This window comes from Vanellus vanellus (genome assembly GCF_965231255.1).
Source record: "Vanellus vanellus genome assembly, chromosome: 1".
NCBI lineage: Eukaryota > Metazoa > Chordata > Aves > Charadriiformes > Charadriidae > Vanellus > Vanellus vanellus.
The window spans coordinates 37795751-37819478 of record NC_138905.1 but is presented as its reverse complement, the minus strand read 5'-3'; the positions used below and the strand labels follow the sequence as shown (position 1 = coordinate 37819478).

Sequence of the window (23728 nt, the reverse complement as noted above, 5' to 3'; positions counted from 1 at the left end):
GGATTCAGTCCACTCTCAGTAAGTTTGTGAACGAAACCAAGTTGGGCAGGCATGTTGATCTGTTTGAGGGTAGGATGGGTCTACAGAGGGATCTGAACAGGCTGGATCAATGGGCCAAGGCCAATGGTATGAGGTTCAATAAGGCCAAGTGCTGGGTGCTGCACATGGGTCACAACAACCCCATGCAGCGCTACAGGCTTGGGGAAGAGTGGCTGGAAAGCTGCCTGGCAGAAAGGGACCTGGGGGTGGGGGTCGATACCTGGCTGAATATCAGCCAGCAGTGTGCCCAGGTGGCCAAGGTGGTCAACAGCATCCTGGCTTGTGTCAGAAATAGTGGGGCCAGCAGGATTGGGGAAGTGATTGTCCCCCCGTACTTGGCACTGGTGAGGCCGCACTTTGAATACTGTGTTCAGTTTTGGGCCCCTCACTACAAGAAAGACATTGAGGTGCTGGAGCATGTCCAGAGAAGGGCAATGAAGCTGGTGAAGGGTCTAGAGCACAGGTCTTATGAGAAGCAGCTGAGGGAACTGGGGTTGTTCAGCCTGGAGAAGAGGAGGCTGAGGGGAGACCCTATCACTCTCTACAACTACCTGCAAGGAGGCTGTAGCGAGGTGGGGGTTGGTCTCTTCTCCCAAGTAACAAGTGATAGGACAAGAGGAAATGGCCTCAACTTGTGCCAGGGGAGGTTTAGATTGGATATTAGGAAAAATTTCTTCACCGAAAGGGTTGTCACACATTGAAACAGGCTTGACAGGGAAGCGGTGGAGTCCCCATCCCTGGAGGTATTTTAAAAGATGTGTAGATATGGTGCTTAGTGACATGGTTTAGTGGTGAACTTGGCAGTGCTAGGTTAACAGTTGGACTTGATGATCTTAAAGGTCTTTTCCAACCTAAATGATTCTACAATTCTATGTATCTGCTGTGTCCAGAAACAGCAACAGAATGTAGTAAGTAGGTGATGAACTGGAACAGAAGCCAAATGCTGTCAGTGTTGAGGATACCAGACTGGAATCTGGATTGATTCAGCCTACAGCCTTACACTGTACAGGTTTGGATAAAAGTAAGAGAAGGTGCCAAAGGAAAACTTGCAGTTCAGACAATCCTCCCCCTCTCCTCCCATTCTCCTCTGTGTTATTTAATACAGCACTCTGTGTTGCATGTCTGCTGTCTTGCTGACAGGAAAGTTTCCAGAAAAGGCAGTTGGAGTGGAGCAGGGGAGAAGTTCACTTCCTACAAATTCATTTCTATATAGCAATCATGTTCATAATTCCACTGTAATTTTATTCTTGCAATCATCCCATTCAAGGCATGTACAGAATCCAGGTCCCCCTTCCCAGGCACATGCGTTTTAATACAGGACATGCCTCAATAGAAAGGGGTACTCGAACTTTTTAACCTATAAGAATGATGGCTTTTGGTCCAAATATCAGCTTTGAATGCAAATACGTATGTTTGGGGTACTATTGTACATGCTATGCTATGATGATGTGATGACAACTATGTGCAAAACCACTGTTGGCAACACAGATTAACTCCTTGGGGTTACAGCTGGTGGGTCGAAGGGAACTCTTCACACAGAATGGTTCAAGCATGCCTGAGCATGGCAGAACGGCCTAGAGCCTGACGGCAATTTATCACTTAGGTCACCCTGCTAAGAAGTTTTTCTTTGGATTTCATTTCATACAGTTCTTTCCTTATTGCTTTCCAACATGCATTAGGCAACAGACTCTGTTGCCTTTTTATCTTTCTCCCTTCAGTAAACAATCATGCATTTTACTGGGCTTCCAAATAACAAATATTCACTTTATTTTTCCAGATACATTTTCTGTGAGCCTTTGGAGGAAAATTTTCCTCTTTTTTGACTAACATCAGCTGCACAATGTTTTGCGTGAATAAACTGCTCAACGCACACATCAAAAAAAATCCTATTAAATGAAAATTTCCATGAGAAAGAACATAATGTAGTTAGATGCCTAGAAACAGCTACCATCTTCTACAGCCCAGCCTTGCAAGAAAACGCTGTTTATTTCCTACCCTCTATCTCAGTCACTCCCTGGACAGGGGCTTTGTTGGGGCCACAGCCACTGAACTGTTAATAGCTCTATAGGCACCTCCACAATTGGATTTGTGGATCTGGGCTTTTGTATTAAAAAGCAAGAAGGGATCTGATATTGACAACAGATTTTTGGCAGTAAAAAGAAAATAAATTGACACATCCTTTAGCGACACTCTTTAGAGAAGAAGTTTCCTTTTTGAGTCTGAACTTTGAATTATAGTCTTTAACCTTCAGGAGAGGATTTCTACTCTTTGCGGTGTAATTCACTTCCTCTCAAGTCTGTGACACTCTGTGGTTAGTCCTCAAAGCTTGCAGTGTGACTCTCCTTTTCCCTTTGGTCCATGAGGAAGTGCCTGTTGGGAGGGCTGGTAAGAGGTGGGCTGGAATTGTGCACAATGCCTGACTCATTACTGCCCTAATTCAGCTCTACTACATTTGATTATCGACATCTGCTGATTTGATTTCTATTTTAAGATGTATTTTTAACAATTGTGGAGAGTGTTCAGGAAAATTGATAATTCTCTGCTATCAAAATTTGTCGTGCAATAATTTTTTTTGGTAATGCAGTAATTTTATACACAATAATGATAACCAATAGGTATAGAGCTTTTTCATATTTTCCCATTAAGCTTTTATTCATTCCAGTTCACAGTAGGCAAATACTTTGTAGAAACCTAACATTAAATTAAGTCTAGAAGAGTCTCACTACTGACAGTAGTGAGGTCAGGATTTCACCTTTTATCTTTTATAAATGCTCCATTGAGTTGTTAGGCTGCAAGAAGGACATTCATGTCCATGTGTCAGAAATGTTGCACTAGTGAGTCCATTTTAAGAGATGCATCCTGTGTAATTTTGTACGGTTAAAAAAACCTATCACTCTCCACCATCTCTTAAAAAAACCCCAAGTCAACAGAAATCGTTGGGAAGTAGAAACAGTACATTTGTCACAGCTCTGAAATCACACTGCACTGACTGTGTCAGCTCTCCTTTCAGACACGAGATTTTTCATTCAACAGTTCCATTTCCAAATATAGTCACTTGTCTAAATGTCTGCACAGTGGAAATAAATACCTGCTGAAGAAATAAAATCAATTTACAGTGCGTAGTCTTAGCATTGCTGGTAAAATTCAAATCTATGCTTACTGGACGATTAAGCTTTAAGTTTTGTAATTTTTTTCCTGCATACCTTTGGCATTTCAGTGGATTCATTCTATAGTCTGGAATCACTTTTCACTTTATTGTGTGATATTTACCTTCTCCGAGTGTCCTCTGCAGCAAGTCGTGTTTTGCTTGAAGTTTTGTGATGAGGTTACTGCCTTCCAGATATTCTCTGAATTTCTGTAGAGATGCAGATCAATCTATTACTATGTGTGTGACATAAATTCCAGGAACTTCCACATAATGTTTACTTCATGTGTTTGGGCTGTATCACATGGATGAGGAAGCAACCAACATACCATGAAATAAAATTGCTCCGTTTCCTGCTGGTTAGCTCTTCTTTTTGCAATGCTAGGCTTACTCAGGTATGTCTCAGAGACTGTTGACTTCACAGACTCCGTTGAGCGACTGTGCTGGAAACACTCTGACACATCATAGTCTTCAATGGTGACCATATCTTGTATTGTCTGCAGGGTAGCCTCTGTTGTTTTCTTAACCTGGTGTTAAAAAGGACAATTTAACAAATGGGAAGATAAATACATATCCGAACAGCTTACAGGGGAAGCTAATCACTCAAAATAATTCTCTGGCACGCTCCCACAAACAAACTGGTGTGTGAATGTGAAAAATTGTACTATAACAGATATCTATGTAACAGAAGAATGACATGATTTGGATTCCTATCTAGTTCTCTGCTTTACCACAGTACAATCCACAAACATAGATGTACTCTTGTGTTGACTTTATAGCGCTCGCAAGCATTTGTTTCCTGAAATTAGAATCAAAATGTCACATGATTTGATTATGGTCTCCAATCTGGGGCAACAGGCAATAGAGAAGATACGCTGCTCTGAAGGGTCAACTCTCTCCTATGTGTGGTCAACGTGCTAGACTGAATGTGTACATCCAAGGATCTGCCTGCCAGAACAACATGTTCTTCCAAGATAAAAACCTGTGACACCATTCTGTGGAGTGCTATGGTGTGGAGCACAGTGATGTTTAGACTGCAGAAGTGGAATACACAGCTGGAGGAGGGGGTTGGTGAAAGAACAATTTACACTAGCCTCACAGTACTTCCTATGAGCTACAGAGAGCACAGTCACTCATAGTGGAAACCAGGGCATGGAGGCAGTGGAACAGGGGATGCAGTGTTTCCGCAATGCAATAAAGTAACTGGCAAGATTCACAAGGATGTGATTTACCTCCCAGTTCTGCTTCGGAAGATTGTCTAGTGGAGTCAACTTAACTGAATCATGCACACTTCCACCCATATCTCCAGTGTAGGCAAATACCTATTTTGTGCCTGCCAACATGATTTCTCCCCCTATGCCCTTGCACTTCACTTTACTGAAAGAAATAATCTTTCTCCTTTCTTTTGTCTTTGTTACCTTGAGATACTTTCTGAAGCGCGATTTTTTGAAGACTGCTGCACATGTCTCATGGACATTAATACTTTGTTCTAAGCATTCAGCACATAACATAGAATGAGAAAAACTGTGATCCTGAAAACTCATAAAAAAACTACATTAAGAAATTTAATTACCCCTATGTTTTATTTTAGGAACAGATTCTCATTTAAACTGAGGGCCTTTAACGCTGCCTTAAATTGGATAAAAGTGCAGTTTTTACTGACTGGAAGGCCTCTCTCTGCTGCCAGAGCACAGGAAAGAGAACAGCATAGGTTTTCTCTATTTTACAAAAAAATGCATGTTATTTTGCTAGGTGAGTTATTCCCATCACAGGCATTCAGTACTCATGTTTATAAATAGCTGTAGCTGAGAGCACAAGAGGTTTTGACTCAGCTACCACAAAAGAGAGTCCAAATTCCTCCGTACCTCAGAAATAGCAATTTGGGGACCGGACAGAGGGTGGTCACAGAAGACAACAACTGTGCTCAGTGGCTTTCTGCCACAACACTTAAAAAATAAGTGCTCTAAGAAGTTTTCATTGAAGCAAAACACAGAACTCAGTAATGTGAACGTATGAACACGTAAAAGACGAAGTTTCCAAACCTCTATAAAGCAGACAAGGATCTACCTTAGCATATTTGCCAGTGTTTGATTTTTAAAATTAAAACAGCTCATACAGATTGAAGCCATTTCAGGGTCATTTACATGATTTTGACAAAGTAGAAAACACTGTGCCTTCCTGAAAATGGTGTTCAATGCATAGCCCATGTAGACACAGATCTTACCTCCTCATTTTCGATTTTGAGCGTGGCCAATCGTGACTGTAGTTGCTGATACCTAAGCATAAGCTCTGCTTGCACAGGTTGCTGGGCAGTGACCTGACAAACCTAATAAAGAATCAAAAAGAGCTGTAAGGTGCAATGAAAAAAAAACCCAGCCGACAGTCTTTGGTTGCTCTCCTTAAAATTAGGTGAATTCCTACCAAAGCCATTAAAACTCAATAAAGCAGACAACGAAACATGTCCACCTAAACTGAATGCATTTATGAGTTACAAGGTGTGGAACTACGTACCACATCTTATGACTACAGAGCACAGCCTTGTTGTATGGCTACTTTGTGTCGCTTGTCTATCACACAGAAATGCAAACCCTAGAGTTACCTTCAAATAACGATGTACACGGGTCATTCTGCGTTCCGCTTTGCTACTGACCTTTGGTGTAGCAGAACAGGGCACAGCTGGGGTACCCGGGATGCTTGAAATCTCCAGATGATGAAATGGGGGAGGAAGAAGGTGAAAAGGCTGCATTTTGGCATGCATAATTTGGAGCTCTCAAAATTTGCTCTCAAATAGCACCCACAAGCTCTGTCATGGGTGAGGCTGGTAGAGAAGACATAAAGCCACTACTTACATTGGTGCTGGGCTGAGCATGGGTTGGCCAGCAAATCTGCAGCAATGTCATTACGGGTAAGACAGAATATAATAACACACAAGAGTTTTTACTTGAGAACTCTGAAGAAGCTCAGAATAGTGCTGCCAGTTTTGCAAAATGTTATTGCCAATCCACTTGCTTTTGGGTAGCAATAATGGCTTTTACCAACCTCTTTGTAAAAAGGGATAAATTCTCTATCTTGGTATATAGAAACAGAAAGAGTCACGGTGGAGATACTTGTCAGTATACAGACCTCATCACCCATATGAGACTGGAATTCAAATTTCATTGGTGGACAAAAAGCAGTGGGGTACATTTCCATGAATCTCTGCTTGTCACTTCGTGGCTCCAAGCTGTCAACTGCATTTTCAATGATGTCTAAGCCCTCATGCCTGGAAGTTTCAAGGTTATACTCTGCAGAAAGGTATGTTCTTAGGGCTCTGTTCAGACTAGCATGGTATCCAAGATCACAACACTAAAAACACACAATAAAGGTAAAAGAAAAAAATTAAAAAGAAGGAACATCATGTCAATATTCCAAGCCACAATTTTACCACTAAAGTTTTCTGTCCTGAAGTTCTTCTGTCTTTGAAGTATTTTACAAAATATCTTGTAAATTACAATACAATATCGGGTTCAAGATAGTAAGTATTTAGGATCCTCATTCTATTACAAAGACTAAAGGACAGTTTTAGAAAAGAGATCAAGTGTACAAGTATGGCAATATATTTGCATTTGTTTATCAGATACAGATATGCAGTCACTGTATTTACATAGAAAAGGTCTGGGACTCCATACAAAAGTGGACTTTTCAGTATTATTGTCATATGTAAGCCTCGGATCATCTATTTAAACATACCCTGACATAACTCTACCATCTAAGTCAATGCCAGCACCAAACTGAAAACGAAGGAACTCCTGCTCTCTATGTCTGTGCCCAAACAAAAAAACCCACAACTGCTTCTAGCATTAGTGACCCATCTAAGATGCTTTTTGATGCAACAAGAATGGTTTAACATCCTTTCCCCTGAGAGTGAAAATGTATTTACTGTAAACACCTTATTTCCCATGCTCAGACAGAGCCAGCAATGTACATCATGTTACTAAATGCAGAAAGTCATAATTTATGTCTTTTTTTCTAGGGGTGAGAATAACACTGGAATGTAATTGAAACCTAATTGGTAGAACATAAAGTTGTGTTTGTTCTTGAATTTTAAACATCCTCAGTTTGCATTATTCATGACTGGTTAATATTTTAGAGGAACAGCTGAATATATTTTTAAAATGTCACATCAGTAAGCATATCAAGTGATCGTTTCCTTAATTTTTCCCCCACGTTACACAGTAAACAATATCCTCAGCTTCTGCTCAGTGAGCTTCCACGTAACAGCAGATGTACTGCAAACCTCCCTGTCACCCCAGCAGTGGCACATCAGTCTGCTAACAGTTGCATGCAAAGCCATGCTCTTTATTCGAAGAGGAGAGATTTGTCCCATTCAGAGGCCAACGCCTGGCTAGGGCAGTCAGGGAGCACGCTGCTTTGGGGCACCACCCCTCAGCCCGCAGCCACCCGTCCTGGGTGCCCACCTGCAGTTTGAAATCATCCTTCCCTGCAGGACTCGCCAGTTAAGCAATGCGGTTGGGTAAAGAAGCAATTTGAGTTCAGTCCACTGTAGACTACGTTTGTATGCATACCTCCCTCGTGGCTTTTACAAACCCTTAGGACTCATGGGATCGCGTTCCCCTCCCTTTCCTCTTACTTATTTGAAAAAGGAGAGAAAAAGAGAGAGGGACTCAGACGGACAGACAGACAGACAGATGCACAAACTGCATGGGGAAGAGTTTTCAACCTGTTTACCATACCTAAACCTGCGTGTAGAAGAGAAAGCAAGTCCTCACCTTGCCTTAGGTGCACTAATGACTAGTGATCAAACTACTCTCTGAAATCTGACAATAGAGGGCTGTTTTATTCACAACAAAACTTCCAGAAAGACTAAGCTTTCAGTCTTAGCGAGTACTGCAGGTAGTTACTGCAGGTGGGACAGTGACTATCCAAAAACCAGCTGCTGAACCATTTAAAGAAAACAAAAAAAAGATGTCATGTTCAATCAAACACACATAGGTTAACCTCTCTCTTTTGCATTTATAGAACGGAAGTTTGTGTTACACTTACTAAAACAGCCACTCAACTTTTATACTAAAGCACATCCATATTTCAAAGACCTCCCGCCTAAAAAGTATTGCTTCTAAAAGGAAAAGTCTCTTGGTGTTTTTCTCTTGTTCTGTGTCAAATCAGATCTCATATTTAATTCACTATCTTCGATGAAAAAGACAGACTAAAAGTGCTGATAAGAAAGTGGATCAGGACAGCTGTTTTATTTCATGTGCATTAGTTTCAGAGAGACCTCACGGAAGATTAAACTGAGAGGAAATGAGAAATAGAGGGCAACGCCAGGTTTAGCATGGCCAACTATCCATGCGTTATAAAACTACAGGCAGCCCGAGCCTCAATTTTGGCTCTAGAGGATTAATCTGAGTATTAATAGAAAGCTTATTGATTTACAATTAGAGCTGTGTGGGTTTCCGATGTCACTTTTTTGCAAGTTGGAATATAAGACTGCAGCCTTTATGCTGTGACAGTACTGAGAACTTCATTGTTTAACCCTTAACCTACTCAGTAACTATCACCATGGTCATCTTTTGCAGATGATGACGGCTGAACAAGGTATCAAATATGGCCTCTCAGCCGAGATCAAGGTTTATTCAAGTGAAACAGAGTATCCTGCCAGACTAAGGCATTTTCCTGCAATGCCAAAGCCAGCAGAGCAAACAAGAACTAAATCCAGAACCTGAACTAACGCCTTCTCACCAGTGGCTCTTTGCATCAAATTTAAAATGCCCGAATTTTATGAATTTATTATTTTATAATTGTATTATTTTTTAAAGCAAAAATGAACGCTCAGGCATCACGGCTCTTACTTCTGCCAGACCATAGTTTACTTTCTCCACAATTTGGAGACAAAAATAATTTTAACTGGAGAATGGCTTTGTCACAAAGTCAACTCACAGCTACTCAGAAGGAAGAGCACTGTTTTAATCTGCTAGTACTAGTGATGGTTTAGAAAGAGAGTGGTCTATAATAGAGATGGCACTTCGGGTATTTGTTCATTACTAAGACTGCAAATTCAATATACTGCCACTAAACTGCTGCTCCCACCACATCCCACCACACCAACCTTTCTGGTGTTGCAAAAAAGTGCACATGTACACACACACACACACACACACACACACACACACGGATGTACACACGATTTTCAGGAAATTTTGTAGAAAGATTCGTAATAAATACGAATCTTTGAGGTTCACTAATCAGCACACCAGCCTGGGTGGCTAATGAGATCTGCTATCAATCTATGGGCTAGAGAGATGAGATGTCAGTTGGTGCAGCAAGACATGAAGATGAGAAACGAGAGAATGAAGTAAGAGACTATGAGTTTTATTGCATTTCTGGATTTATAAGGACTTTTGGTTGGGCAAAGTGGAGGGAGATGAGCGATGCATTTGGGGTATGTGTGAAAAATTAATTTTGTAATTTGCATTTTATTCTTATTTGGAATTAAATCTGAAGCAGTCTCAGGAGCATTTACTGTCTTTATTGCACTCCAGAGTATATTTAGGCTTGAACAAAACAAACTGCAGTGCTTAGCACAGAGCTTCAATCAAACAACCAAGCTGCTCTTCCATTTCATTTCAAGAATAATAATAAAATTGTAATGCCAATGGAGAGAGAAATTCATAAAAAAAGGCTTAACCTCTGAATAAGTCACTTTCTAATCATCCTGTTACACAGACATCAACATTCAAATCAAAGGGATCTGGCTGTACATATCATATTTATGAGAACTTATGTAATAAAGACTGTGAACTCCACACACTCTAGCCTAGTTTTAAACTTGGTTCTATGAATGATTAACAAAGAACCTTTACAGAATAAATTAAGCTCATAATAGCTAAATGTTCCCTATCTTCCGAACCACCCAAAGCATACAGACTGCAATTAGAGATTCAGAAACTCCACTCTAAGAAAGACCAACACATGAATATTTTATTTATTCCAGCAGCAGAACTACAGCCAAATTGTTTTGATCGCTATTTCTTAGCATTTATCTTCAGATCATGTGAGTACACAGTAAGTCCGAAAAAAGGTCCCTACATTCCTCTTACATCCAGATAAATCTAATAAACTCAGTTACACGGAAATCTTCAAGTAAATGAGTAATAGTATGTGCCATATGGACAGATGTTGGTACTAACAGTCAGATTAGCAGGGGTGTGTACTCTGTTGCTTCTCTGAAACCCACATCCTTAAAAAAATGTCTCCATACTAGATAAAGTTTATTTAATTTAGCTAAAAAATAATCTTTGCTACTTTTTAAAGGATAAAAATAAAGAAAAAAACTAATCCTGTCCTCCCCTTGAACTAGATCCTACAATATAGTCAGCAGAGAAGAAATATTTAACAGAAAAATCAAATTCCTCTAGTACAGTATGCAGAGGACAGAAATACACTGTGCCTATCAAATCCTGTCTATCCCTCTACTTCTTTGCAAATGTTGGTCCCAACCCTCAGCTCACTAAACGCATTAAAAATTCCAGCTAAAGACTCCAGCAATATTTTTATCTTGCTTTTATCACAAGAGCTTAAGATGAACAACACATCATCTTTTTAAGTCAGAAGCTCTGAGTTTTGTTAATGAAATGAAAGAGTTGAACAGTTCAGACTGAGTTCAGCTGAGGAATTGCAATTTAGGATTTTCCATATGAGCCTCACAAATGGAAAATGCAGTGGAATCCAAATGAAAAAACTATAAATTTTTTCTTTTTGTAAAAAAAATAACATCCCACAACCCTCCACAATCTTGTTACAAAAAATATATTGAACAGTTCACTGCATTCCTTCATATATTTATCCCATTTTTATTAGACATATTTTTTGGTAATGTAGGAAAACATTCCGTTTCATTTATGGGCAACACCAACAGCTCAGGGAGATCTAAATCCCTTCCATGTTAACCGGAATTCAGACATAGAGGAGAAGTAATCCCCTTCTGTACAGGCAAAGAGAGAGTTCAGGCAAGCACAGAATGGCGGGCAGGCAGATGGGGACAAAGTAGAGAGGGCAAAGAATGAAATCACCACCACTGCTCTGAAAACTCCGAATCGTACCATGACATTAATAGATTTACAGAATGAGATAGTCTGGATTGCTGCAGCATAAGGCCAGTGAGAAGCATGTCTCACATTCCAATGATAAAACCCCCAAATCTTGCCAAGACTCTTGCATTTACAAAAAGCGTTTCCTTTGTCAGATAGTAAACACTCTGTCTAGATACCAATGCTTTCACGGCATGTTCTGATTAAATACAAATGTCTGAAAGACACTTCATTTAAACAAGCTCACAATCGGATTAAATTGGCTCTGAAGCAAATTCTGGTTGCACATGTTTACAGCCTACTCTTACAAAACAGTGATGCAAAGGGCAGCTAGACTTTCCATTTAAATTCCTTAGGGAAGAGTCATTTCTAAAGCCATTTTGCCAAAAGAATGTTATTGTCTACATTGGTCCACAGTTTGAAAAAAGCCACGCAAAGTAGGTATCATTTTCCTGTGTTACTAACTATTGTAGAATGTATACTTCTGTTAAAAACTAGCAGTTAGAAAGCTCCAGTCTTCATGGTTGCGCAAATATCTTTACAAACACTAACTCCGAAGAGTGTTGTCTTTGTATATGTATACACAGAGAGCTTCACTTCTCCTCCCCTTGCAATTATTTGTGAAGCTCCAGGCCTGTGGTTCCTCCCCTCAGCTTTCACTGCTACGGCAACCTCTGCGGATGTCGATATAACGGGTAAGAATCAGGTGCATTTTGCAACCTGAGAAAGTTTTGACCAAGTAGAAACATGCACCAGAGACATTCACTAGGAAATATGAGGTCCAAGAGGGAAGGAAAGAGAGAAGACAAAATAAGCATCTTTCCAGCTTCTGAAGGGGTGGATGTGCTGGGAATAGAGGGAAAGGGACTTTTGCTTCCTTCCAGCAGTCAAGAACTGATAAAGTTTACATTTATCAGACATTCCCTAAATAGAGGCTAATAATCCTTTAAGCAGTATCAGGAAAATCATCTGTTAGGCAGGGACAACTTCTCAATTGGGTACTCTATTGGTACTCTAGCAGCTATGCAGCTTGTCCTTAGTTTTTTGCCCTGATCAACCGTCTGTCGGGATCCTGGTAAATGCTTCCATTGCCTGGGCAGGCCAGGTGGGTGGATGTGCAGATGCATGGGTGCAGATTAGACACAGACAATAAAACAAAGCAAAATAAACCAGAAGAAATCAGAAGAGAGAAGACATATAACAGTGAGTAGGAAAGAGCAAGAAAAGAATTCTTGAGATAGAGACAGCAAGGAATACCGAAAACAGAAAAAAGCTAGAGCACCGTCTCTTATAAGAAAGATGCAAGAAAAGAAAAAAAAAAAGGAGCAAAACCACTTGGAGAGAAAAAAGTTGAAAAGGAAAAAGCTATAATAAAATAGGAATATTTTACAAACTAAAGGGAAACAGAAATGTGTAAGAAAACTGACTTTCAGTATTTAGAAAACAGAATAAAACACATATATGCAATTTTAGTCCATTCATCTCAAGAAGGCATTTTTCCCCTTCTCTGTCAAGCTTTGCTTCTCCAGACCATAGAAATGAGAAACCTCTTCTCAAATGCTGCATTAATTTATACTATATTACAAACCAGGGCTTAGCTGGCTTATCTTTGTGATGAACATCCCTCCAGAAATGACTGTATGTGAATGTTACTTACTATTGTAAATAACAAATGCTATTATTGCAGTAGAAAGCATATCCAAATATCTAGGTTTTCATATGGGCCACAGGGACGTAATAACTGACTTATTTAATACTATATTGCTAGTGAATGAATATTCTTGAGCCTGTGTTTGCTGTCTCCAAATTTTCTCTGTCAAATATGTGGTCAGCTTACAAAGAGAGCGGGACACGATAGAGTGCGGGATGCTCCCTCCATATAATCTAAAAATGTCAATAATGCAAGTTCTAGAGACCAAATGCTGGTACAAGTCAGCATCAGTGTACAACCTCATTTTCCTAGGACATTCTCACAGGAATAACTTAATAAAATCAGTAACAATTCTGTTGGCAGTACAGAGTACAGGATTGATTGTGTCTGTTCTGCAAACTACGTGAAACAAGAATAAAAAGCAGTGTTTATTTGATTCGATGACTAAATGAATGAAACTAACTGATTTTGAAGACATGGAGGAAATGCTTTCTTTTGAGTTAAATACCATTATTAGCGCCCACTTAAGAAGCTTATCTTGTAGAAAATGTTTGTACCCCAGAAATTCTTTTATAGTACAAAATGGAAATGTCTACCTTTTTTGTGTAACTCCTGTCATATTTTCTCTTGCCACATGGGGAGCAAACATAATATTCTAACTTTAAAGGCACTTTATTTTGTAAAATATAAAGCTGAAGGGAAAATCTGCTGATTATACCATACAATATTATAAATGTTAAACGTATTGTAGGCAACCCATATGACTAATGTATTCCCTTTGAAAATGAAAAAAAAAGTATTATTCCTGAACAGAAGAAACACAAAACCAGATGTGCCAATACTTACGTCAATTAAATCCGAAAGGTCATGAATATAATACTTGAAAACAGAAGCATTGGTTGCTTCAAGGGTGAGCAGGTATTCATTACGGGCCTTAATAGATTTCAGCTTGTTCTCAGAATACTTTGCTTGACGCTAGGAAAGAGATCGTATATTAATGTATTTGAATTACTTCATGTTTGGTATGTAGCAAAAATGGTAACAATTCAAGCACACGTTCCTGTTAACAAGAATCTCAGTTCCCAGCCTGTTATGCATATAACAAATGTAATACAAAGTGGTAACGTAGTATTTTGTTTCAAATGTGACAAACAATATAGTAAGCATTATACTGGGAATAAAGTATTCCCCTCTTTGAACTGCAGTTAAGTCAAGTTATCTATAATCCACTGCTCGTTTATTATGTGTACCTTGTTTAATTTTATTTCCCAGCTGGACTTCTCTGTTTAATATCATGCTAAAGAATGTCAGAAATGCACTGAATTTACTTGAAATGAAGCTAAATAAGAGGACTATTTACTTTTTCCTTCATTTTTTCAATCTTTTTCACTGAGCTCCGTCTCTGGTGCCTTTCTTCTAGTCGAATATGAAACACAGGGTCTCCCGACCTCCCAATCTGTTTTTCTTCTTGCTTCTCTGCCTCCTTCAGTTTGCTTTCTGCACTGATGCTCTCTGCATGATACATGTGGTATGTTTTCATGACCTGCAAAAGACAAGAGTGAAAAGAGAGTCAGAAGAAAATGAAAATACAAAGGTATTGACAGAAAAATCACAGGTTCTTTGAGTAAAATGTTATCTTATAAACAGGGGCCTTGGATAAGTTTCTTTGCCAGCAGAGATTGAGGATTTCTGGTGGAATTTTTCTTTTCCGATATATTTAATATAGTATCCCAACAGGGATACTGTGGGCCTATTGGCCTTGTCAATATGCCTGACTTTCAATGAGGCCTTTGGATGATGCTCGAACTGCCACTATTCCCCCTAAAGAAACAGGTATTTATATATCTAAAATTCTAAATGTTCAGAGTGCTTCACCAAGCATTACGAATAAAGAGAAAGATGATGGAGAACTAGTCATAACGTAAGCGTGTGAGACCATCTCTCATCCTGCCTCATTTCTGCTCAGGTGGGCCTTGCATCACAGAAACGTTTTTGCAGGCAATGGGGTAGTGAGCTATCAAACGTTTCCATCAAAAGTTGTGTAGAAAAAATTTTGGGATTTCTTTTTTTCATTGCTTTGATAGGAAAGAGCAAACTCCTTCTCAAACTTCAGGATTCCTGTTTTTGAATGAAAACATGAAATAACGAGCAATAAAACTAAATCTATGCCAGTGCCATATCTATTTGACTTCTTCAGGGCTGTTAGCAGCTCGGCTGTGGACATCGAATGTTTGAAAGCAGAAGGACCTGTTCAGCACTGAGGAAAGTGGAAGGAAGCAGAGGCAACGGGAAGCTTCGGTCTGGGAGGACATCCCCAACCAGCTGGATGGCTGTCCACGGCCTGGAAAGAATTGGCTCCCAACTGCGCAGCCAGCAGATTGGGGGTCACCTAAAATCAGACGACAGCTGGAGAAGGAGCCGCCTGATAAATAAGTTGTGAAGATGCTTTCCCCATAGCCTCCCAGTCAATACGATTATCTTCCCTCTACACACACGCTGGCTCTGCAGCCGAGAGACCTTGGGCTGCCAGCTTGCAAATACAGGCTTGCACAGGCCACAAAGAAGGAGAGGGACTGGGTCAGCCCAGTCCTCCCTTCTTCCAGCAAGAAAAGCCTCAGCCTGAATGCTGCGTAGTGGCCAGCAAGCAACCGCAAACCACCCACCTCTGCTGGGGTGGGCTGCGCCTGCCCACCTCCAGCACAGAAAGCATCTTTCCACCTTCCCCAGCCTTTTTGTTGTTGTTGTTTGTTTTTTGTTGTTTTTGTCTTAAGTTTCAAGCAAGGAACAAAGCATGAAGGCATCCTCGGGCAGCCAGGAGCCTCCTCTCTTCTTCACAGGGTGCCAGAGTGCTCTCTCCAGCAGACGTTATCTTTGGGTCGAGGCCATGCAAGCTATTCACATCTCCAAAGGACACAGCCAGGAAGGAATCAGACAGGCCGTTCCTCCCTCAGCAGAGCTTTGTGTGACCCATGGAGGAGACAGAGTAGTTTGGGGAGCAGCCTCGAAATGTTCCCTAGGGAGAGGAGTACTTTTTGTACCTGAGTAGTTAGGCCAGCCTGAGGAGCATCCATGGAGTGGCAACACTGGGGACACTAAAGCTAGATGGTGCAAATCCGCTGCAGCATGGCTTAGCGTGGATCGACACAAACCAACTGCACGCCATCTCAGGTGATGGCTGAGATGTTTAAAGTCTTGTGCAACAGAAAGAAAGAAGTTTTCAGAGAGCTGCCATCTTGTATAACCATGTATGCTCCGCCTATGTTATACACCACAACTGCGTATGCCACTATTTAATACTGATGCCATGCTGTTGATACAACTGAAATAGTATTGATATTAAAAATGAAACAGGCAATTCTTCACCAACTTCCTGTGGTAAGGTAATGCAGTTGGAGATGCGCATCAAAAAGAGTGGCCTTGTTTTTATTTTTAAAAACATATGTTTACAGCTCCCTGCTGAAAAACCCCAAACTGCCGGGAACAGGACTTAGTGTTACTGCTGCTGCTGCTGCTGTTTTATAGCACAGTCGCGCTCCAAGGCCCGACCAGAATGCAGAGCTCCCTGTCCCAGCACTGCGTACACCCACCTGCAGCAGCCGCTGCTCCAGCAGCTCACTGTCTACACTGATGAGGCAAAAACCTGAATACGAACAAAGCTGGGCCGGGAAGAGAACGCAAGCTGGCAGAGCCGAGATCTGCACAGTTCCCAGTTTAACCAAACGGCATGTTCAGCTCCCTACATCCTGCACTGCTACCAAAGGCATTCCTAAAGTTGTCGATAATCTGTGCCCAGGGAGTCTAACCCACAAAGCCACACAGAAAGAAAAGAATTACTGCAAAGAGAAGAAATGCACTTCTTGAAGAAATGATTTACAAAACAAACCTGAGAAGCACAGACAGTGATATGGCTTTATTAAAAATGATGGGAAAAGGAAATTAAAAACAAGGTTGTGCCCTTCTCTGTTGGCCTTTTTACTCAATTTTTTGAGTGCTTCTTGACAGAAGTCTACAGGTGTTTGCTTTTATTTTTCGTCTTTTGTTCTCTGTCAGCTCCAGAGACTTTTTAGTTGGTGGGACAAGGCTAACTCATGTGTCTTACCACCTAGGGAAGTTATTTTCTTTTGTACTCTCTCAGTTTTTCCGCCTGCAGAGGGAACAATAATAATAGTACTACCTCAGAGTTTCCTACCAGCACATCTTGAAGCATCTGACTTAAGTGGTGAAGCAAGGATTTGTTCTGCTTGACAAAAGCAGTAAGCACTGAAGTGTTTGAAGCATTTTTCTCTGAGTGCCACGTAGCCCAGTGGATGAGACATAAATGTCCTTCTGCAGTGGCTGTGACATTTCATCTTGCCTCCTTGTTGAGTGAAAGAGTCCAAGTGCATCACTACCAGCTCTCACCAAGAGCCTCAGATGCCTCCATGCTGACTCCACTAACCTCCCATCACTGGAGAGTACTTCTTCCTCTCACTGCCTGCTTACACCGCATGCTACCAAATCTCACTCTACACTGATTGAAAGGCAAGTTTTGTGTGAGAACGACACGGAGCTCATAGTCTCTATGGGGAACCAAGATGTCTACTTGAAATCCATGTTCTCGCAACAAACTCTGCACAAGTTCTTAGTACAAATGATTCCTAAGATAATGAAAATTGAAAGAGAAGCCCTGGTTTTGGCAGTATGCTTAGGGACAGACAACAGTCAGAGTCTGTCCTGCCTGAGCCACACTGGCTTAGAAATCAATACAGACTATGTACGTGATCAGCCTACGCGTTTGACCCCTGTCCAGTTTGTTATGTTGATAGCACCGCTTATCTCATGCACTAGTGACATCATTACTTTGCAAGCCTCTCGGGAAAGCTGACAGCTCCATCCTTTTTCATGATTTGTCAATGTTTTTTAAGAACTGATACTGCAGCAGCTAAACTTAACTTGAGAAAGCATTAGACAGACACATATGGAAAATAAATGGGAACAAGCTAGAGAGTTGGGTTCCAAGTGTTTCAGTGCATGCTTCCTCAATAAATTAGCTTAGAATTTGCATGCTAAGTTGTATATATGACTCTTTCCCTTAACGTTATACCATCTTTTCCCCCTGGAGTTTTTAAAAGACTGTTAGGTACTGTAAAAGACAGCAACAGGCTTGCCTAATTCTTGTAAATAGACTTACTATATGAAGTGTTCTGAGATCCACAGATCTCCAATTTGTGAATATGTAATAAGTCCATAGATCTGTTATTAAAATGAAAAATAATCTGATGAAGAAAGCAATACCACTTCTCAAATGTTCACCAAATTGTTGAACCTGATAGACTATCCTGTGAGAGTATCTATCACTGAACTGACTTTAATTAGTCCTCAAAGTGCTTATTGATCAGCCATCAAGTATGCGCTGAAAAGAGAGAGCAAGGTCATAATTTTGCAGATGCTGAACTGTCACCATGACATATGCTGCACTTCTCCATGGTAGTGAACAAGCATTGTTAAATGCATACTAGTCCCTTTGATTGAAGCATCGAAATGAACGGGTACAGGCTCTTCAGGAAGGACAGGCAGGGGAGACAAGGAGTCATGGAGCTCTGCCTGGGGATGGATGAGGAGCCAACTGAGAGCTTATGGGTCAAGATTAAATGGAGGGCACAGACAGGTGATGTTACAGTGGGGGTCTGCTACAGGCCACCTGACCAGGAAGACTGAGTGGATGAGGCTCCACTCACAGACAGATAGGAGCAGCCTCACATTCGCAAGCCCTTCTCCTCATGGTGGACTTCAACCACCCCAATATCTGTTGGAAGGACAACACAGCAGGGCATAGGCAATCCAGGAGCTTCCTGGAATCTGTCAACGATAACTTCCTTCTCCAAGTGATGGAGAAACCAACGAGGAGAGGTGACTTGCTGGATCTTGTTCTCTCCAAAAAGGAGGGACTGGTGGGGAATGTCACACTCAAGAGCAACTTTGGCTGCAGTAACCATGAATTGGTGGAGTTTCAGATCCTTAGGGTGGCAAGGAGGGTACACAGCAAGCTTGCTACCCTGGACTTCAGGAGAGCAGACTTTAGCCTCTTCAGGGATCTACTGGTTGGAGTAGAGTAGGATAAAGCCCTGGCAGGAAGAGGGGCCCAAGAAAGCTGGCTAATATTCAAGGACCACCTCCTCCAAGCTTAGGAGCGATGCATGCCAACAAAGATGAAGTCAGGCAAAAACGCCAGGAGGCCTGTGTGGATGAACAAGGAGCTCCTGGACAACCTCAAACAGAAAAAGGAAGCCTATAGAGGGTGGAAACAAGGACAGGTAAACTGGGAGGTATACGGAGACATTGTCCAAGCAGCCAGGGATCAGGTTAGGAAAGCTAAAGCCCAGATAGAGGTAAATCTGGCCAAGGGCATCAGGGGCCACAAGAAAGCCTTCTATAGGTATATCAGTGACAAAAGAAAGACTAAGGAAAATGTGGGCCCACTCAGGAAGGAAATGAGACACCTGGTCATCTGGGACATGGAGAAGGCTGAGATACTCGACGACTTCTTTGCCTCAGTCTTCACTGGGAAGGGCTCTAACCACACCACCCAAGTTGCAGAAAGCAAAGGCAGGGACTGGAAGAATGAGGTACTGCCCACTGTAGGAGAAGACCAGGTTCCAGACCAGCTGAGGAACCTGAAGGCGCACAAGTCCATGGGACATGATAAGATTCATCTGCAGGTCCTGAAGAAACTGGCAGATGAAGTTGTCGAGCCACTATCTATCACATTTGAGAAGTCATGGCAGTCTGGTGAAGTTTCCACTGACTGGAAAAGGGGAAATATAACCCCCATTTTTAAAAAGGGTAAAAAAGAAGACCCAGGGAACTACAGGCCTGTCAGTCTGACCTCTGTGCCTGGCAAATCATGGAGCAGATCCTCCTGGAAACTCTGCTAAGGCACATTAAAAAAGAGGAAGTGATTGGTGACAGCCAACATGGCTTTGCTAAAAGCTAATCATGCCTGACAAATTTGGTGACCTTCTACGACGGCGTTACTGCATTGGCGGATAAGGGGACAGCAACAGATGTCATCTACCTGCACTTGTGCAAAGCATTTGACACCTGGTCTCTAAATTGGAGCAACATGGATTTGATGGATGGACCACTCAGTGGATAAGGAACTGGCTGGATGGTCACACTCAAAGAGTTGTGGTCAACGGCTCCATGTCCAAGTGGTGAGCAGTGACAAGTGGTGTTCCTCAGGGGTCAGTACTGGGACCTGTACTGTTCAACATCTTTGTCAGTGGTGTCCCCCAGGGGTCAATACTCAATCCAATTTTGTTTAATATATTTATTAATGACCTGGATGAGGGGACAGAGTGTATCCTCAGCAAGTTTGCTGATGATACCAAACTGGGTGGGGTGGCTGACACCCCAGAGGGTCGTGCTGCCATCCAGCGTGACCTGGACAGGCTGGAGAGCTGGGCAGAGAAGAACCTCATGAGGTTCAAAAAAAGCAAGTGCAAGGTCCTGCACCTGGGGAGGAAGAATGCTAGGCACCAGTACAGGTTAGGGGCGGACCTGCTGGGAAGTAGCTCGGAGGAGAAGGATCTGGGGGTTGTGGTAGACAGTAAATTATCCATGGCCCAGCAATGTGCCCTTGTTGCCAAAAAGGCCAATGGAATCCTGGGCTGCATAGGGAAGAGTGTGGCCAGTAGGTTGAAGGAGGTCATTCTCCCCCTCTACTCTGCACTGGTGAGGCCACAACTGGAATACTGTGTCCAGTTTTGGGCTCCCCAGTTCAAGGGGGACAGGGAACTGCTGGAGCGAGTCCAGCGAAGGGCAACTAAGATGATTAAGGGCTTGGAGCATCTGCCTTATGAGGAAAGGCTGAGAGAGCTGGGACTCTTTAGCCTGGAGAAGAGAAGGCTGAGGGGAGACCTTATTATGGCGTACAAGTATCTAAAGGGTGGGTTGAAGGAGGATGGAGCCAGGCTTTTTTCAATGGTTCCAAGTAACAGGACGAGGGGTAATGGGCACAAGTTAGTACACAGGAAGTTACGTTCAAATACACGGAAAAACTTCTTTACCGTGAGGGTGACAGAGCACTGGCACAGGCTGCCCAGGGAGGTTGTGGAGTCCCCTTCTCTGGAGATTTTCAAGACCCACCTGGATGCAGTCCTGAGTAATGTGCTCTGGGCAATCCTGCTTTAGCAGGGGAGTTGGACTAGATCTCTAGAGGTCCCTTCCAACTCTGAAAATTCTGTGATTCTGTGACATGGACAGTGGGGTCAAGTGCACCCTCAGCAAGTTTGCCGATGACACCATGCTGTGTGGAGTGGCCAAGACGCTGGAGAGGAGGGATGCTATCCAGAGGGACCCGGACAGGCTTGAGAGGTGGACCTGTGCAAACCTCATGAATTTCAACAAGGCTAAACTCAAGGTCCTGCACATGGGCTGGAGCAATCCCATACACAAATACAGGCTGGGTGGAGAACGGATTGAGAGCAGCCCTGAGGAGAAGGACTTGGGGGTGTTGGTTGATGAGAAACTGAACATGAGCCGGCAATGTGTGCTTGCAGCCCAGAAGGTCTACCACATCCTGGGCTGCATCAAAAGAAGTGTGGCCAGCAGGTCAAGGGAGGTGATTCTGCTCCTCTACTCCACTCCTGTGAGACCCCACCTGGCTCACTGCGTCCAGCTCTGGAGCCCCCAGCTTAAGAAGGACACGGACCTGTTGGAGCGGGTCCAGAGGAGGGCCATAAAGATGACCAAAGGGCTGGAGCACTTCTCCTATGAGGAAAGGCTAAGAGAGTTGGGGTTTTTCAGCCTGGAGGAGAGAAGACTCCAGGGAGACCTTATAGAAGCCTTCCAGTATCAGAAGAGGGCCTACAAGAAGGCTGGAGAGGGACTTTTTGCTAGGGCATGTGGTGATATGACAAGGGACAATGTCTTCAAACTGGAAGAGGGTAGATTTAGAACAGATAATAGGAAAAAAAAAATTCACTATGAGGGTGGCAAAGCACTGGAACAGACTGCCCAGAGAAGCTGTATATGCCCCATCCCTGGAAGTGTTCAAGGCCAGGCTGGATGGGGCTTTGAGCAACCTGGTCTAGTGAGAGGTGTCCCTGCCTATGGCAGGGGGGTTGGAACCAGATGATCTTAAAGGTTCCTTCCAACCTAAACCATTTGATGATTCTATTCTAAAATTAAACAGTTTATCTCCTATTAATTTAGCACATTTATTCTGCAGATCCAGTGATGTAAAATATAGATTTCTGCCAGATAACTAAGTCAGACTACAAGCAGATGAAAAAGATAATGCTACCCAAACTATGTACTCTCCCACTTGTAGGTGACAGGCTGTTCACTTGGTGATATAAACGTCTCATTTTGTGTGCCAAATTTTTAGCATCATTTATAAGAGCTCAGCAAGTAGGCTTAGGGCAGAAGATAGCACTTATCACAGGGAAGGGCACATTAGAGTAAACCCTTAGATAATTATTTTATTGAAACCCACAGTTGTTATCTGGGCAAATCCATCAACAAGACAGCAATTAGTGCTGTACTTCTGTGGGCTACAAGACAGGAACATTCCTGTAGCAAGGCACTGGCTTTCTTTTTCTCCATGCATACTTATTTTCTTGAAAATGTCTTAACCCAACCTTCTAAGACTGAATATTCCAAAGTTAAAATATACTGGAATTACCATGTGTTACCTTGTACTTTATTTTTATAATAAAACTGCACAATTAAGAACTTTTTTCATAGCATTTCTCAGGAAACAGGCATTTAACGGAACAGTAGTTCATCCCTGTTACAATTACAGCGTTTGAATTGTTTCAGAATTGTCTCTGCTAAGTTGTGAGTTCTTATCAGAAGGTGGAGTTGCAAGGGATTAATTAAATCAGGTTAGCTAGTACTTTATCCAAGAAATAAGTAAACTCTTATGCCAATTTTACTACATCAGTGGACTCTAGCAGTTAAGTAGGCTCAGTGTTAGCTGTTTTCAGCATTTTATTCACTTCCAAGTGAACCTCTGATGTAGTTCCAGGAATTGTCACTGATATATTACTACCAATACAGAATTACCGATTTCACCTTCTCAGATCTCTGCTGTGCTACAGTAAATTGGACTTAACTTTTCTATAGAGAATCCAGATTCTGTGTTATTTCAGCAAAGAAAAGAGAAAATCTGGCAGCAACTACCTTGAGAAATTAAACAGCCAAGATTTTTAAAGAGTAAGATAAAGCAATGGAAAATGCAAGCGGCACAGCAGCCCTGTCTTATTTAATATTAAATTGTTTGCTTTGGACTGACCCTACTTTTTCATTTTTCTGAAAGCCTTTCATTTGTAATGCTTGTGAAAAGTATGATGCCAGTAGGAGTATTTTGGAATGCCAAGTGGAAGACATGAAGAGGTATTTTTATGATGTGCATCACTTTTCTCCACCATTCACCCTTATCCTTATTACTGGAACAGTTCTGTATTTTTAGCAAACTTGTGACCTCATTGATCCCTCCCTGACTCCTTTAGAGGTCATTTATGAATATGCCCTGACCCCTAAATAAATCCAGTGGAGACCTCCCTTCATTGCAAGAAAAGCGTCTGCCCACCTTCTGCTTCCTTCCATCCCCAGTCACTCAGATATTGCTGTCATATTCCAGGACTTGATCTGGTAATACAAGGTATTTTAGCTTTCCAGAGAAATGGAAGAAGAGTTTGACTGAGGAGCTCTCTCTGTTGCAAAGATGATCAATTAATAGTCTGTTGCCTCTTTAAGTCAACATGTAAGAAGATTTCTAAATCTCTCAGTTCACAAAAAATACCAGCCCAAACCTCCTAC

At 41.9% G+C, this 23728-nt stretch overlaps 1 protein-coding gene across 2 annotated transcripts in view; it reads right to left on the bottom strand.

Annotated features, from left to right (window-relative positions):
* Positions 1-23728, bottom strand: part of SRGAP1 (SLIT-ROBO Rho GTPase activating protein 1) — a 159942-nt gene that overhangs the window by 39009 nt on the left and 97205 nt on the right. For both annotated transcript variants that reach the window (XM_082498459.1, XM_082498460.1), the window contains exons 5-10: positions 14283-14465; positions 13769-13897; positions 6308-6529; positions 5409-5510; positions 3514-3711; positions 3310-3394 (exon numbers count right to left, since the gene is read on the bottom strand). In XM_082498459.1, the coding sequence (XP_082354585.1) occupies positions 3310-3394; positions 3514-3711; positions 5409-5510; positions 6308-6529; positions 13769-13897; positions 14283-14465 (919 nt within the window). The remainder of the gene's footprint in view (positions 1-3309; positions 3395-3513; positions 3712-5408; positions 5511-6307; positions 6530-13768; positions 13898-14282; positions 14466-23728) is intronic.